General features: G+C 40.1%; 1 protein-coding gene across 4 annotated transcripts in view; it reads left to right on the plus strand.

Moving 5' to 3' along the window:
• The first annotated feature begins 2,258 nt into the window (after positions 1-2,258).
• kif7 (kinesin family member 7) overlaps positions 2,259-17,306 on the plus strand; it is a 48,837-nt gene continuing 33,789 nt past the window's right edge. For 3 of the 4 annotated variants that reach the window (XR_012096831.1, XM_073033218.1, XM_073033220.1), the window contains exons 1-5: positions 2,259-2,351; positions 5,111-5,515; positions 10,860-11,060; positions 12,062-12,978; positions 13,592-13,738. Coding sequence is in view for 3 of the 4 variants with exons in the window: in XM_073033218.1 (XP_072889319.1) it covers positions 5,188-5,515; positions 10,860-11,060; positions 12,062-12,978; positions 13,592-13,738 (1,593 nt within the window). In the remaining variant the exon portion in view is untranslated. The remainder of the gene's footprint in view (positions 2,352-5,110; positions 5,516-10,859; positions 11,061-12,061; positions 12,979-13,591; positions 13,739-17,306) is intronic. The other variant, XM_073033219.1, reaches the window with a different exon arrangement.

Consider the following 17,306-nt stretch of genomic DNA (forward strand, 5'->3'; position numbering starts at 1 on the left):
GAAATGCGGAATTTCACAACCCTTACTAATAATAGCGACAACAATCAAGGATTAATGATCAACTTTATTCACCATTTACATTTACATGTATTATATAACCATATTACAATTACAGCGCGAAAACAGGCCATTTCACCCCTTCTAGTCTGTGTCGAACACTTACTCTCACCTAGTCCCACTGGCCTGCACTCAGCCCATAACCCTCCATTCCTTTCCTGTCCATATACCTATCCAATTTTACTTTAAATGACAATACCGAACCTGCCACTACCACTTCTACTGGAAGCTCGTTCCACAAGACTACCACTCTCTGAGTAAAGAAATTCCCCCTCATGTTACCCTTAAACTTTTGCCCCTTAACTCTCAACTCATATCTTCTTGTTTGAATCTCCCCTACTCTCAATGGAAAAAGCCTATCCATGTCAACTCTATCTATCCCTCTTATAATTTTAACTACCTCTATCAAGTCTCCCCTCAACCTTCTACGCTCCAAAGAATAAAGACCTAACTTGTTCAACCTTTCCCTGTAACTTAGGTGCTGAAACCCAGGTAACATTCCAGTAAATTTCTGTACTCTATTTTGTTGACATCTTTCCTATAATTCGGTGACCAGAACTGTACACAATTTCTTGGCCAAATTTGGAGTATTGTGTACAGTATTGTATTAGAAATTTGCAGTGGTGTGTTGGTCAGGGAATGCAACATGCAACAAAAAAAATTAAACAGTCATAAAGAATAAAAAATTACAATATATAAAATTAGAAATACAGATATGGAATAAAATGTGCATATTTATGCAAATATCAACATGTATTCACAATATAAACAACATTATAAAAAGTGGTTTAAGGCATTTACAGTGCAGCGCAGTGACTCACATAATAACTAGAATGGTTGATCAGATTAACTGCCTGGGGCAAGAAACTTTTAAAATGGTGTGAAAAGTTTGTTTTAATAGCCGCATAGCATTTTCCAAAAGAGAGCTTTAGATTTTGATTCCGCAATGATCTTTCCTGTCCACTTCTTTATCCAGGCCACATACAAGTTCAGCAGTGATAGTAGACTGCAGCCAGTGGCTTGTTCTGCTGACCTGACAGTTCACTATAATTTTTGTGTGTTATGAGAGGATGAGAGGGCTCTTCATTTCACGCTCTCAATATTTATTGTTAATTTATTCAGTTACTTTTTTTTAATTTTGTATTTGCACAGTTTGTGTTTTGCACATTGGTTGTTTGTCATGTTGGGTGTGATCTTTCATGGATTCTATTGTGTTTCTTGGATTTACTGTGTATGCCTGTCAGAAATCAGATCTAAGGGTTATATACAGTGACGTATAGGCACTTTGATAAAAAATTTACTTCGGATTTTGATGTTGCACCAAACCAGATAATTATAATAATAATAATTATTATTATTATTACAACTTTATTTATATAGCACTTTAAGATTCAGGTCTAAAAACAGAGACAAAATTAAAATCACATTATATAGCACATTAAGATTCAGGTCTAAAAACAGAGACAAAATTAAAATCATAAGACAAACATTATATAGAATAAAATGTAATCGAATATACCAAATTATATAAGTGCAATCAACAGTAACAGGCATTAAGACATACTATAAATAGGCCAAATTTAAAAAGTAGTTTTTTACACGTTTTGAAACCTTCCACAGTACGTATCTGAGTCGGTAGAGTATTACAGATTTTCACCAGTTCTTACATGCTTGGCTCTCGGAACACTAAGCAAACCAGCATTAGCGAATCTAAGTTTACGATTAGGGACGTAAGGGGATAGATAGACACTCCAAAATATTCAGAAGAGCTAGATTAATCAGAGCCTTGTATAAAACGTATTTTAAAATTGATCCTTAAGGACTCAGGCAGCCAGCGTAATGATGCCAAAACCTGCAAAATATGCTCAGACTTTCTTTTGTTTGGTTAAGATTCTTACTTAATAAGATAGTTTATGACTGACAGACCTGAGCACCGCTCTGAAATTACATCTTTGTGCATCAGACACTCTGATAGAGACACACTGAATGAGACATGATAATTATCTTAAATAATACGATGGGTGTATCTTCTTCTGAAGGAACACGGAGTAAACTTTGCCATTGCCAATGAACTTTAAAGCCGCGTATTTGAAGCTCACAGGCGTGAGCAATGGAAGGGTTATACTGCCTCACGAACCACCCAGCCTCCGGACCCTTCCCCTCTCCTCACCCCGGGATTCTCCTCCTGCTCCCGGTGACGTGTTTCCGGGACGCCGGGCCTCTTCCTGCCGCTGTGGCCGCAGCCTGGAGCGTGTGTGTGCGGATACTGGTGTGTGGTGCCTCGACCTCTGCCGGTCAGTGGTGCTTTACGTCCGGGCGCTTCCTCTCCTTTGAGTCCGTGCGGCGGGTTGTAATCGTGAGCTGAGGCCGCATCTTCGTGCACCGCGAGTTGCCCGGCTCCCTTCACATTACCAACCCCCTCATCCCGCTCCCCCTTCCCCTGCCGCATTCTTCCCTTTACCCTACCAATTCCCCCAGGGCCTCACCCTCCTCACCTTTACCTGCCCGGTTCTCCTCTGCTTTCCCTGCTCTAGCCTCATTTTCTCCATTGCTCCAGTTACCCATTATCACTAAACTAAGATTCCCTCTCATTTCATCGCCTTCCCTCTTTCTCCCTTAATACATTGCCTTCTCCACCGACTCATCAGCCCTGCCTTTTCCTCCAATGCCCTTTAGCCCCCAGTACCATTTCATGTCTTCGCCATGCTGTTTCTGATCATAAAATACCCGTTTGACTATTGCTGCTGGATCTTGTGTGAAGGGTTGAATATAATTGTGAAGGCCAGTAGCATTTATCATCCTGAGCAATTGGCATCAATTCCTTCTGGCGGGTAGTTGGTACTACAAAGCTACCTCCAGGTAACAAGCCTAGCACCTTCATGAATAATAAGAGTGAGGTGGGGGTATGCTTATTTAGCATGATTTACAAATGAATGGTCACAGTGAAATAATTTGAACTAGTATTCTTTCACAAGTTCAGTCATTCCTTACTGTAGGAGCCACTTTGTGCATTTATTATAGTAACTAGTCACATGAGTGGGGGTGTGGTAAAAGCAAAGGGAATAAGTTACGTATTCTTGCCTATTTCATATCATTTTGTAGCTTGGGACCAGTGGAGGTCTTAGCTTTGCTGACCACTTAATATTGCTTTAAGATTGTATGCTTGCTAATTACTAATAAAGGATCGAACTAAGAAATTCAACTCTGGAGCGATCATTTCATTGGATCGGCGAGTGTGTCGGGCAAGTATAACAACCCTGTGGCAGTTGCAGGCTGGAGGCAATTGTTTTTGAAGGCAACATGAGTGAATCTGCAGATGCTGGAAATAAATAAAAACTCAAAATGCTGGCAGAACTCAGCAGGCCAGACAGCATCTATGGGAGGAGGTAGTAGGAGAAATTGTTAAGGGTGAGGACTAATTCCGCAAGGCGGAGAAGAGTGGTGGTAGAGGGTGACTGGCTGGGTCTGGGATCCAGGAAGAAATGGAGAGCTTGGATAGAACGGACAGCTTCCTGGTGGGGGATAGAGGTATATAGGGACTGGACGTCCATGGTGAAAGTAAGGCGGTGGGGGCCAGAGAACTTGAAATCCGTGAAGAGATGTAAAGCATGGGAAGTATCACGGATATAGGTGGGAAGGGATTGAACAAGGGGAGATAAAACAGAGTCGAGATAGGCAGAAATGAGTTCAGTGGGGCAGGAGCAAGCAGAGACAATGGGTCTGCCTGGACTTTTTGGTTGTGTTTTGGATTAGTTTTTTGTCTTGACACTTAGAGTATGTATCGGCTTTTACTGCAACATTTTGGCAATTTACATGGCAATGAATCACATTTTGCTCTGTAATTTCATTAATTTTATGAGATAATTTATTAGGCACATTAAAATCATTAAATTGTGGATCATTTTGGTTGAATATTCCTTCTATTTTCATAATCAGATTTTTATCAGCTGACATCCCACATTTGTACTCTAATGCTGGTGATCTCATGGAAGGTGGTAATTTTCTTTAAGAACTATGTTCCAATAGTCACTAAATTCTGAAAATAATCCCAGGCTCGTTGTTATTTTTAAACAATGGTTTGAATTCTAATCTCTTCAAGCAAAAGGGTGATTTAATCCTTGTTTGTGGTAAAGAACCATTTACTTCCATTTTTGTTCTGATCCAGTCTTGGGTAATATCCTGAATGCAACCTTATTTTATTTGAGGAGACTGTGCAAGTCCTTCAAAATGTCTTTGCAGTGGAAAACCTGCAACATTTTCTCCAGCAGTGGCTACTGTTGACAGCTCTAAAAATAGATGAAGAAATGGCTAAAATAATTCTAATGAAATTCAGTGCCCTGAATTGTTTTCAAATTCTACCCTGGCATGGAAAACACAATAGCCGGTGTACGCTGTGACCCCTTATACTTGCTGAGTAATGCAGTAAGATTATGGTTGACTTTTATGAACATCCTTAATAACTAAAATGGCTATCAATCTTTTTGAATATATCCTGTAACTAAGCCTCCAAATCTCTCTTGAATAGAGAATTCAAAAGATTTACTTCCCTCCAAGTAAAGAAATTTGTACTCACTTCAGTCCTCAATTCTGAGACTTGTCATTGATGCTCCAACCAGGGGAAATGTCCTTGCCTCAGTCTTAAAACACAAAATTCTGTGTTTGTTGGAAATCCAGAGCAACACACACGAAATGCTAGAGAACTTAGCAGGTCAAGCACATCTATGGAGGGGGATAAGCAATTGACATTTTGGGCTGAGACTGTCTTGATGAAGGGTCTTGGCCCATAATGTTGATTGTTTATTCCCCTCCGTAGATGCTATCTGACTTGCTGAGTTCCTCCATCATTTTCTATGTCATGCCTCTATCTTGTCAAGTGCCACTAGAATTGTATGTATATCAATGAGATCACTTCCCATTCCTCAAAACTAAAGAATATGTTCCTTGGAATTTGGAGTAAAATGATGAATTCATGAAGTATAAATTTGTGGTTGGTTATTTTGTTTGGGGGGGGGGGGATGCTGTCATGGAAATTAATGTTCTTTCTCTTCCACAGTGCACCAGCTCAATGTTACCAGGCATTCGAATGTTTGGAGAGCTCACCACTTAAAGTAGAAGCTTCAGGCTCTAGATATGCCTCCAAAATCAAGTGGCTCCACAAAGACTGAAGAAACAGCAGTTAAGGTAGCAGTTCGGGTAAGACCACTGCTGCCCAAGGAAGTACTGCATGGACATCAGTCGTGTGTCCATGTTGACTTTAACTCGCAACAGCTTACCCTGGGGCACAGTCGACACTTTCAATTTGACATGATCTTTGACCAGATCTCCAGCCAGGAAGAAGTGTACAAGAGCTGTGTGGAGCCTCTTGTGGAAGCTTTCTTTGAGGGTTTTAATGCCACTGTGTTTGCCTATGGACAGACGGGATCAGGCAAAACATATACCATTGGGGAATCTTACATATGTAAGTTATACAAAAGTAGGATTTGATTCATTGAAGCTCAGTAGTTCTCCACTAAAAAAAATTGGTTTATTTGCATGCAAGTTAGGATGCTGAGGTACATAAATTGAAAGGGTGCTGTATTTAAACCTCATTCATTGCTGTTATCTACTTGAAATGATAAAATATATATATATTTATTTATTGATTGATTGATTGAGAGAGAGAGATGTAGCATGGAACAGATCCTTCCTGGCCCTTGAGCTGTGCCACCCAGCAATCCCTCGATATAATCTGAGCCTAATCACAGGACAATTTGCAATGACGAATGAACCTACCAACTGGTACATCTTTGGACTGTGGGAGGAAACCCACATGGTTATGTTGAGAGTGTACAAACTCTTTACAGGCAGTGTTGGGAATTGAACCCTGGTCACTGGTATTGTAATGCATTGTGCTAACCACTTCACTACCATGCTGCCCTAGTCTCTGCCATGTAAATTTAGTCTCTACAGTATAATTCCTGATTATCTGGCAATACTCTCGGTGCTATTTTTGGAGGCTTTTCATACTTGAATTGGACATTTTCCTACTTTATAAGAGTCTGCACTTGAAAATGCCTTATTACTTGTGAACTGCTCTAGACACCCGAGTCACTATATACACTCAGTGACCACTTTTATTAGGTAAAAAAAGTACTTGATAAAGTGGACACTGTGTATTTCTGTATGTTTGTTGTCTTCTGCTACTGTAGCCCATCCACTTCAGGATTCAATGTGTTGTGCATCCAGAGATATTCTTTAGCACACCACTGTTGTAACATGCAGTTATTTGAGTTACTGTTGCCCTCCTGTAAGCTTAATTCAGTCTGCCCATTCTCTTCTGATCTCTCTCGTTAGCATGGCATTTTTGCCCACAGAACTGCCGCTTACTGAATTTTTTTTTTGCACCATTCTCCGTAAATGCTAAAGACTTGTGCACGAAAATTCCAGAATAGCAGTTTCTGAGATACCCAGTGTATCCTGTCAGGCAGCAACAATCATTTCACACTCAATCATATAGATCACATTTCCTTCCCATTCTGATGTTTGTTCTGAACTACAGTTGAACCTTTTGACCGTGTCTGCATGCTTTATGCACTTAGTTCCTGCCACGTGATTAGCGAATTAGATATTTACATTAATGAGCAGGTGTAACCGTGGCGACTGAGTGTAAATGTTAAGTTTCTTGTTCTTTTTGTTTAAAAAAAAATCAATTTCTCTGAACAAAGCAATTTTAGAGTATTTTATGCAGTTCTGGTCACCTACCTTAAGAAGAGATATCAATAAGCTTGAAAGTGTGCAGAGAAAATTTACAAGGATGTCACCATGACTTAAGGACATGAGTTATAGGGATAGGCTGACTAGTTTAGCATTTTATTCTGTGGCATGCAGGAGAATGAGGGAGAGCTTATAGAAAATTATGATGGGTGTAGATAGGGTAAATACTTGCCGGTGACAGCAACTAGCGGTCATAGCTTTAGGGTGAAAGTTGAAATATTTAAGGGGAATCTGAGAAGAATGTCTTCACTCAGAACGTGGTGTGGAATGAGCCACCAGCTGAAGTGGTAGATGCAAGTTCAATTACAGTATTTGAGAGAAGTTTGGATAGGTACATAGATGAGAGGGGTTCAAAGGAGAGTTCATGAAAATGATTCTGGGATTGAAAGGCTTATATGAGGAACATCTGATGGCTCTGGGGCTATATTCACTGGAATTCAGAAGAATGAGGGGGGGATCCCATTGAAACCTATTGAATGTTGAAAGACCTCAGTGGAGAGGATGTTTCCTCTGGTGGGGGAGTCTAGGACCAGAGTACACAGATTCAGAATAGAAGGTTGTCCATTTAGAACAGAGATGAGGAGGAATTTCTTTAGCCAGAGGGTAGTGAATTTGTGGAATTTGTTGCCACAAGCGGCTGAGGAGAGCACGTTATTGGGTATATTTAAGGCAGAGGCTGATAGGTTCTTAATTAGAGCATGAAGAGTTACGGGGAGAAGGCAGGAGATTGGGGCTGAGAGGGAAATAGATCAGCTATGATGAAATGGCAGTGTAGACTCGATGGGCCAAATAGGAACAATTAGCCCAAATCATATGGCCTTATGGTATATCGGGCTATGGTCCGGGTGCATGTAGATGGGACTATGCAGAAGACCAGCCTGATATGGATTAGATGTGCAGGAGGGTCTGTTGCTGTGTTTAATGACTTGAAAGCAAAATGTAAATTTGGTGTGGTACGAGTTCAGATTAAATTCATTGTATTGAAGGTGAACCTACAAATTACTGAAACTGTTCAGGTAGTAGTCAAAATGTCAATGATTGCTCACATATTACCCATCTGTGTTGTACAGAAAGCCTTAATAGTTACTTAACTTAATGACTCCAGCCAATGCCAATGTTTCTGACAGAATTTTCAGCTCTTCTTTCTGTGCTCACATTAAACACCATCACACAGTTGTAAACTTGTAGGGACTTGCTGCATGTTGACAAACTGTGTTTTATACATTATGATCTAATGATTACCCTAGTCTGAGACTTCTCTATTCTTTCCATAGTTTAAATGCTTCATTGTTGTTTTGTCTTCGTTGCTGTATCACTTCAGATTTTTTTCAGACTCCCAGAAGTGTGTTGTTATGAGAATGAAGTGAGAGATGTGTGTCTAATAATCTTTAGATAAAGATCACGATTCCACTTCTAGTTCAGTAGCTTTCACTTCAGACAATGCACATAGAAACATAAAAACATAGAAAATAGGTGCAGGAGTAGGCCATTCAGCCCTTCGAGCCTGCACCACCACTCAGTATGATCATGGCTGATCATCCAACTCAGAACCCTGTACCGGCTTTCTCTCCATACCCCCTGATCCCTTTAGCCACAAGGGCCATATCTAACTTCCTCTTAAATATAGCCAATGAACCGGCCTCAACTGTTTCCTGTGGCAGAGAATTCCACAGATTCACCACACTCTGTGTGAAGAAGTTTTTCCTCATCTCGGTCCTAAAAGGCTTCCCCTTTATTCTTAAACTGTTACCCCTCGTTCTGGACTTCCCCAACATCGGAAACAATCTTCCTGCATCTAGCCTGTCCAATCCCTTTAGAATTTTATACGTTTCAATAAGATCCCCCCTCAATCTTCTAAATTCCAGCGAGTATAAGCCTAGTCGATATAGTCTTTCTTCATATGAAAGTCCTGCCATCCCAGGAATCAATCTGGTGAACCTTCTTTGTACTCCCTCTATGGCAAGAATGTCTTTCCTCAGATTAGGGGACCAAAACTGCACACAATATTCTAGGTGCGGTCTCACCAAGGCCTTGTACAACTGCAGTAGAACCTCCCTGCTCCTGTACTCAAATCCTTTTGCTATGAATGCCAACGTACCATTTGCCTTTTTCACCGCCTGCTCTACCTGCATGCCCACCTTCAGTGACTGGTGTACAATGACACCCAGGTCTCGTTGCATCTCCCCTTTTCCTAATCGGCCACCGTTCAGATAATAATCTGTTTTCCTGTTCTTGCAACCAAAGTGGAAACCTCACATTTATCCACATTAAATTGCATCTGCCATGAATTTGCCCACTCACCTAACCTATCCAAGTCACCCTGCATCCTCTTAGCATCCTCCTCACAGCTAACACCGCCGCCCAGCTTTGTGTCATCCGCAAACTTGGAAATGCTGCATTTAATTCCCTCGTCTAAATCATTAATATATATTGTAAACAACTGGGGTCCCAGCACTGAGCCTTGCGGTACCCCACTAGTCACTGCCTGCCATTCTGAAAAGGTCCCGTTTACTCCCACTCTTTGCTTCCTGTCTGCCAACCAATTCTCTATCCACATCAATACCATACCCCCAATACCGTGTGCTTTAAGTTTGCACACTAATCTCCTGTGTGGGACCTTGTCAAAAGCCTTTTGAAAATCTAAATATACCACATCCACTGGCTCTCCCCTATCCACTCTACTAGTTACATCTTCAAAAAATTTTATAAGATTCGTCAGACATGATTTTCCTTTCACAAATCCATGCTGACTTTGTCCGATGATTTCACCTCTTTCCAAATGTGCTGTTATCACATCTTTGATAACCGACTCTAGCATTTTCCCCACCACCGATGTCAGACTAACCGGTCTATAATTCCCCAGTTTCTCTCTCCCTCCTTTTTTAAAAAGTGGGGTTACATTAGACACCCTCCAATCCTCAGGAACTAATCCAGAATCTAAGGAGTTTTGAAAAATTATCATTTAGGAGGTATTTCAATTCCACATTTAATCTAGCTAATATTGTAATTAAATCCTTGAAAATGAGTTTTGATCTGAGCAGTCAGAAGTAATGAAGGACCAACCATTGTTAGTTAACCTTTTAATTTGCCATGTATTGATGGAGAATTACTGCATAATTTAAATTTCATATTGCGAATAAATTGTTATTGCATTAGTAATATTCAGACAAATATTACTTCTGGGAGTAATTACTGGTATATTTTAAAGTTTTTGAATTCCTATGAGTCTATAGGACCACCATATTGATAGAAGGCTGCTGAAATAGGCATTTGATAAGACAAGGTGCAGAGGTTGATATACATAGTAAAAAATAAGAAATTTTATACATTCATCTAGTAATTACAGACTGTGTTCTGTTGTTAGTCTTAATCTGCACTCACTTTGGCAGCACCTTTGATTTTCTTCGTGTTGAGGTTTGTTCAAAATTATCAAGCTTACATCAGGTCATGATCCTACACTCTGGTACGAAGTTTCCAGCTCTTGGAGTACTTCTGATATTCTTTGTTTTTCATGGGAAGGTGAAATTATTCTCAGATTTTAAAACAATGGAACACTGCACCTAAATATTATTTTTCATTTTGGGCCCAAGCTCCTCAATTACATCCATGTGCCTAATTACCCTGTTAATCTACAACTGTGGAATGTAGGGGGAAACCAGAGCTCCCGGAGGAAACCCACATGGTCATGGGGATAACGTACAATCTCCTTACAGACAGCTGGTGCTAACTTTTATGATACTGTGCTGCACATAATTTCAGTATTTTAATTTATTCATCCATGGAATGTATTTGGCTAGGCTGGCAGAGATTGTCTTTTTCTAGTCCCTGGATTGAGCAGATTACTGGCTTACTTCAGAAGGCATAAAAGAAATATAACAGCAATGGTTTAGAGGAAGGAATGGTGAGAAAATAGGTAGACAAAGTTAGTCTTATAAAAAAGGAATAAGTTTTTGTTGGATCTAGTGGCATATTCCTAAGTGCTTTTGTTTTATAGAGATAGTCACTGAAAGATAAGGAATTAAATATAAATCTATATTCTTTCGCTCCAGCTTCTGTGACGGAAGATGATCAAGGGATAATTCCCCGTGCTTTGGCTGAGATATTTAAGCTGATTGATGAGAACGATGCAGTGGATCACACTGTTAGGGTGTCGTACCTTGAAGTGTACAAAGAAGAGTTCAAAGACCTGCTGGAGGTAGAAACTGCAAGCAAAGACATACGCACTCGGGAGGATGACAAAGGAAATACAGGTGCGTGAGCTCATATTCAGTAAAGGGTGCGATTAAACAGATCTTCTTTTAAATTCAGGAGGAAGGCAAAATCTATAAAGGGAATTTGGAGCAGGTTTGGAGCTGATGTTACAAGAAGCAAGTTGGCTATGCTAGCCACTTGATTATGTTGCAAACAAAATCCAGACATCCGAAGTAACTCTCCAGTTAGGACCATAAGTGAAAGCTAGAGATCCTTCTTCTATAAAACCCTTTTTAGAAAGGCTAAATTATGCTGAAAGAACACTGAATAAGGCTTGAGCCATCCTCACCCATAAAAAGGAAAAAGCTAATGGCCATCTTAATTTTGATTCCTATATGTACAGCTGTCAATAAATAAGCTTTATCATTCACAAATATTAAAAATCCATCTTTAATGAATCCATAAACTTGATTAATATATTTAAGTTTTAAATACTAGTATAAACCTAGTCATCCATAATAGAAACAGGCTGACTCATCAAGTTCACAGCTGACCCTCAAGCATTTATATGAATCCTGTACTTTCTCCTTATTAAAATAAATTAAAACGCACAAAACATACAAGTCACAAATATTTTTTCAGATCGTTCACAGCCATTTCCCTTTATCAAATCAACGCAGACACTTTCTACGCCTTATTTGACCTTTTGCCGGATCTTTGGACAGATCTGTGTTTTCATTCCCCCACTGTCCTTCTCTGGAGCTAAGTCTGTTGGTTGAAATTTGGTATTTCATTGTTTACACGTCTAAATGGGTCAATCCCAAGACAAATCCAGTTTAGATTAAGAAGAAGAGAAGAATATCAATTATACATTTCCCGTTATGGAGGCTGCCTAACCCGCTGAATTCCCCCAGTAGTTCTTTGTTGCTGTAGTTAAGCAGGGTAATGGCAGTACAGCAGACAGTTTTGCTTTTATTATTCACTGCTATGTTCATTCCAGCAAGTGGTGCTCTTTTGATTTATCTTTTCATTGACTTGTTGACATGTATGTTGTTTTTAGTGCTTTGTGGTGTCAAGGAATGTGAAGTGGAAGGTCTGGATGAGGCTCTGAGCCTGCTGGAGATTGGTAACACGACTAAGCACACCAGTGCCACACAGATCAACACACGTTCCAGCCGTTCCCACACCATCTTTACCATAACAATGGAGCAGAGGCGAGGAATTGGTCGTATCACACGACTTGCAGCTGCTGCTGGAGATCCATTTAGTTCAACGCAGGTGATAACCTCTAAGTTCCACTTCGTGGATCTGGCAGGCTCAGAGCGAATTATTAAGACTGGCAATACTGGTGAACGCTTGAAAGAATCCATTCAGATTAATAGTGGATTGTTGGCCTTGGGAAATGTCATCAGTGTCCTGGGTGATCCAAAACGAAAAGGTTCTCATATTCCTTATCGAGATTCCAAGATTACCAGGATCTTGAAAGATTCACTTGGCGGGAGTGCAAAGACTGTCATGATCGCCTGTATCAGCCCGTCTTCCTTAAACTTTGATGAGAATTTAACCTCTTTAAATTATGCAAAAAGGGCGCAGAACATTAAGAACCAGGTTGTGATAAATTGCAAGAAGGAGGTGGACCGGAACAATGAGCTGGAACTGCAAATTAAGACCCTGCATGAGGCTTTGAAGCGCAGTCAGCACGCGGCATCAACCAAGTGCTTCAAACATTTGACTGAGGAAAATTTAGCTCGGCTCCAGGCAGAGAGCTCCCACTACCGGTCCTGTACCGACGCTGCATATCGTATCTTTATGGAGTTGCAACAAGAGAGGAACCTAACAGTAGATCAGGTGCTAAAATTAAAAGAGTGGATAACCACTGTGGAGGAGACACGCAGCGAGCTGTCCACTGCCTCTGGGCTGGATAGCGGTATTGAATGTACATCTACAGATGAATCCAAGACTCAAGATGTGTCCAAGGTACAAATGTAACTCTGAGCAGTTTTATAAAACAGTGTAAGCTGATATTAATAGTGAGCATAAATATTTTGTGTACTTAGTTAAAATATTCTGGTTGAGAAAGAAGAAATATTGGCTCTTCTCTTGAGTTTCCAAACTGTCTGATCTGCAGAGTATTTCCACAATTAGCCATAAAATTATGTATCTGTGGTATTCATTGCTATAGACGGCTGTGGCGGCAAAGACGTTGGGCATATCTAAAGAGGAGGTTAATGGATTCTAAGGGCATCAAAGATTACAGGGAGGAGACAGGAGAATGGGGTTGAGAGGGTTAATAAATCAGCCACGATGAAATGGTGGAGCAGACTTAATGGGATGAATGCTCCTGTGTCTTATGGGCTTACATTTTTTAAATCGGAAACCTAAATAACAATAAGGTTCTGGCTGTACCCTGATTGTATATGCATAAGTTTGGAAGCCAAGTGCTGAATTCAAATACATTTTAGGTAAAATTTAACTCTTGAGATTGTTTTGTCCATATTGTAAATGGAGTGGTAAGCATATTGTAAATGATTGAGTCAGTGTATCTATAGTAGATGTCTGTTATGATATTTCAGTCTTTGTTTCTTTCTAGCAGGGTACATCTCATTTTGCCAGTGGACCCAGAGAAGAGCAGAAGCAGCTTGTTCCAAAACTGAAGGCACAGGTTCTGAGACTGGAGGAAGAGAACCGAGATTTCCTTGCCGCTCTCGAAGATGCTATGGAACGGTTTAAGCAGCAGGTGAGGAACAATACAAGTATGTTTCATAAGAGACCTCAATAGCTTGCAGGAAATCAGGAACAGCAGATACAGTGGGTTAACCACTTCTGCTGCAAACAAACTCAAGGTAAATCAGTTCTGTCATCATTTGAAAAGCCAGGTTTGATAAACGTATATTAATTATTTGCTGAATTCAGAGTCCATGATGGATTATTGTCCAATTCAACTATTTATTGAATGCATTGATTTAAGTACACAGCAATTTAGAAATTAGATCATGTTTTCCATTTTATGCATCGTGATTTATTGGTTGAATCACGACAACAAACCTTGAGTCAGTCATTCACTTCAGAAATTTGACCAGGAACATCGTGAAATACACCTTTAAAGACTAACACAATTTCTGTCTAGACACGCATCGTTGCACCGCTATTTTGTGCAACGCTACTATTGAACTTTTATTGATATGCGGTGTTCTTCCCTTTAATATTTTTCATGTGGTAGATTTGGTTGCGTGACATCTTTGTAATTTACTGCCCTTTCATGTAGGACCAGGTTGAATTGACCAATTGATAAGCCTTTCTCCTGTAAGAAGCTGATTTTATTGATGTACTATTCTAGTAGTTTTTGATTTATTAAGTTGATGTGTTAGTATCAAAGCACATAAATACTGTAAAGGCTTTAAATATGAAATCAGATTGAAATATCTGTTCTGCCTGTTCTGCTCTATGGTTATCTATTCTAATCTTATTCACTTTCCCTTTCATTTTGTATATTTTTCTTCAAATATTCTCTTAAATGCTCTGATTGTAAAAAAAAAAGACCATATTCAATTGTTATAGTATTTTTCGGCTCAACTTTCTAAAAGGGTTCCTTTATTAATATGTTTGTGTCCTTTTCTTCCATGTAACCTGCTTAATGTTTTCACAATTTTGAATATTATCTGTCCTCAGGGCCCCTTTCTGTGCTCCAGAGAATGCTCTATTTTCTCTGATGTCTTATGGTAATCACGTCCTTCAGTTCCTGTTAACATACCAGTGAATTGCTGTAGCTTATTTTACATGATCTTGCCTCAGGAGCAGGAGCCTGGGCCATCTCACTGGCCTTTTCCACCATGGCTGAATGAGATGCAGATTAGTTGCAGGACCAAGCCTGCTCTGCCATTCGTGGCTTATCTAATTATAACCTCAGCTCCACAACGCTGCCTTTCCTGGTAACCTTTCACCCACTTCCTTATCAAAAATCTCTCTAAATCTGCCTTAAAAATATCCAGAAACTCTTTGTTCACCATTCTTGACAGAAGAGTTCCCAACGCTTTGTGATCCTCAGAGAAAAATGGGTGACCCTTTATTTTTAGACAGTAACCCCAGGTTCTAAATTCTCCCACAAGAAGAAAATCCTCTTTTCTTTCACCCTGTTAGGGTCCCTCAGATCTTACATAATTCATTCATCTCCACTTGCTCTTTCAAATATCAGCATATACCAATGTGGCCTATTTAAACTTTCCCAAAAAATTACCAATAAATCTGCTTATTCCAGGTATCAGTCTTGTAAATTTCTGAACTACCGGTACTTCCTTAAATAAAACCAATGCTGTACAGAGTACCTCAGACATAGTCTCACTATTGTCCCAAATCACTGAAGTATAACTGCTCTATTTTTGTATTCCTTCATGATAGCCTGTAATAGTCTGTTAGCTTCACACACAAAACGCTGAAGAAACTCAGCAGGTCAGGCTTCATCTGTGGAAATGAATAAACAGTCAACATTTCAGGCCAAGACTCTTCTTCAAGACAGGAGAGGAAGGGGGAAGATACCAGAATAAAAAGGTGGGTGGGAGGGAAAGGAGGATAGCTAGAAGGTGATGGGTGAAACAGGTGGGTAGGAAAAGTAAAGGGCTAGAGAGGAGAGTGGACCATAGGAGAAAGGGAAGGAGGAGGGGACCCATGTCGTCATGATTGGCAGATGAGAAGAGACCAGAGTGGGAATAGAAGAAGAGCAAGAGGAATTATTTTTACCAGAAGGAGAAATCGATATTCGTGCCTTCAGATTAGAAGCTACCCAGACAGAACATAAGGTGTTACTCCTTCAACCTGAGGGTGGCCTCATTGTGGCATAAGAGGAGGCCGTGGACCAACATTTCGGAACAGGAATGGGAATTGGAATTAAAATTTTGGCCACTGGGAAGTTCTGCTTTTGACGGGTGTTAGTTTTTTGTTCTTTCTGTTATCTTTCCCTATATTTTCCTTTTTTGAATTATGCATGAGAAATCTAGATCTCCGCATTGCTGAACTTTCGCCATTTAGATGATGTATGTTTTTTATATTTTCCTGCCAAATGGACAATTTTACATTTTCCTGTATTAAGCTCCTTTTGTTAGTTTCTTTCCCATTCATTTATCTGTATCCTCAGTAGCTGCCTTACATCTTCTTTGGAACTTACCATCCCACCTTCCTGTTTGTCATTGTAAATTTTACAATTATTCTTTTGGTACTTGAATCTGAGATATATACAATTTGTAAAGCGTTGAGACCCCAGCACCAGTCCCCGTCATAAACCACTTGTTACATCTTGCCAGCTGAAAAGGACTCAATTATGTCAACACTCTGTTTCCTGCCAGCCAGCCAATGTTCTGCATACCAGTATGTTATCCCCTTCACTTTGAACTCTTACTTCCTACATACAATAAAGTTTGGTATGGCGCTGTAACAAATGCCTTCTGGAAATCTAAATATAAATCATCTACCAGTTCCCCTTTATCCACAGCACATGTTACTTGTCCAAAGACATTGATCAGGTATAATTTCCCTTTCACAAAACCACATTGACTTTAACTGATTTCCAGCTGTAGTGTCTTTAATAAATGCATTTAACATTTTCCCTTGGTCAGATGTTAAGTTACCTGGCCTTTAATTTTCTGCTTGCTGATGGCAGTAAAATCTTTGATATTTTTGTTTCTCAGTAGAATGTTTCATCATAATTGCTCCGATGTAAGTTTGAAATACTAATCTTAAACCCATTCTTCTTTCTTTCAGTGAAATATAAAATTCAATCATTTTATGAATGCCCCCATAGAGGGGTGCCTTCTTTATGCAATCATTAATTAATCCTATCTCCTAGCATGAAATCTTCTCCAGTATGGTCTTTCTCTTTTAGGGTGGCACTTCCCACTGATCTCCCTCCTGGCACTTATCCTTGCAAGCGGAACAAGTGCTACACCTGCCCCTACACCTCCTCCCTCACTACCATTCAGGGCCACAAACAGTCCATCCCGGTGAGGTGGCACTTCACCTGTGAGTTTGTTGGGGTCGTATACAATGTTTGGTGCTCCCGGTGTGGCCCCTCGTGTATCTGTCAGACCCAACGTAGATTGGGAGACCGCTTCGCCAAGCATTTACGCTCCGTCCGCCAGAACAAGCGGGATGTGGTAGCCACCCATTTTAATTCCACTTCCAGTTCCCATTCCGATATATCCATCCATGGCCTCCTCCACTATTGGGATAAGGCCACACTTGTTGAAGGAACAACATCTTATATTCCATTTGGGTAGCCTCCAACCTGATGGCATGAACATTGATTTCCTCAAGCT

Source organism: Hemitrygon akajei, chromosome 30, assembly GCF_048418815.1.
Source record: "Hemitrygon akajei chromosome 30, sHemAka1.3, whole genome shotgun sequence".
Taxonomy (NCBI): Eukaryota; Metazoa; Chordata; class Chondrichthyes; order Myliobatiformes; family Dasyatidae; genus Hemitrygon; species Hemitrygon akajei.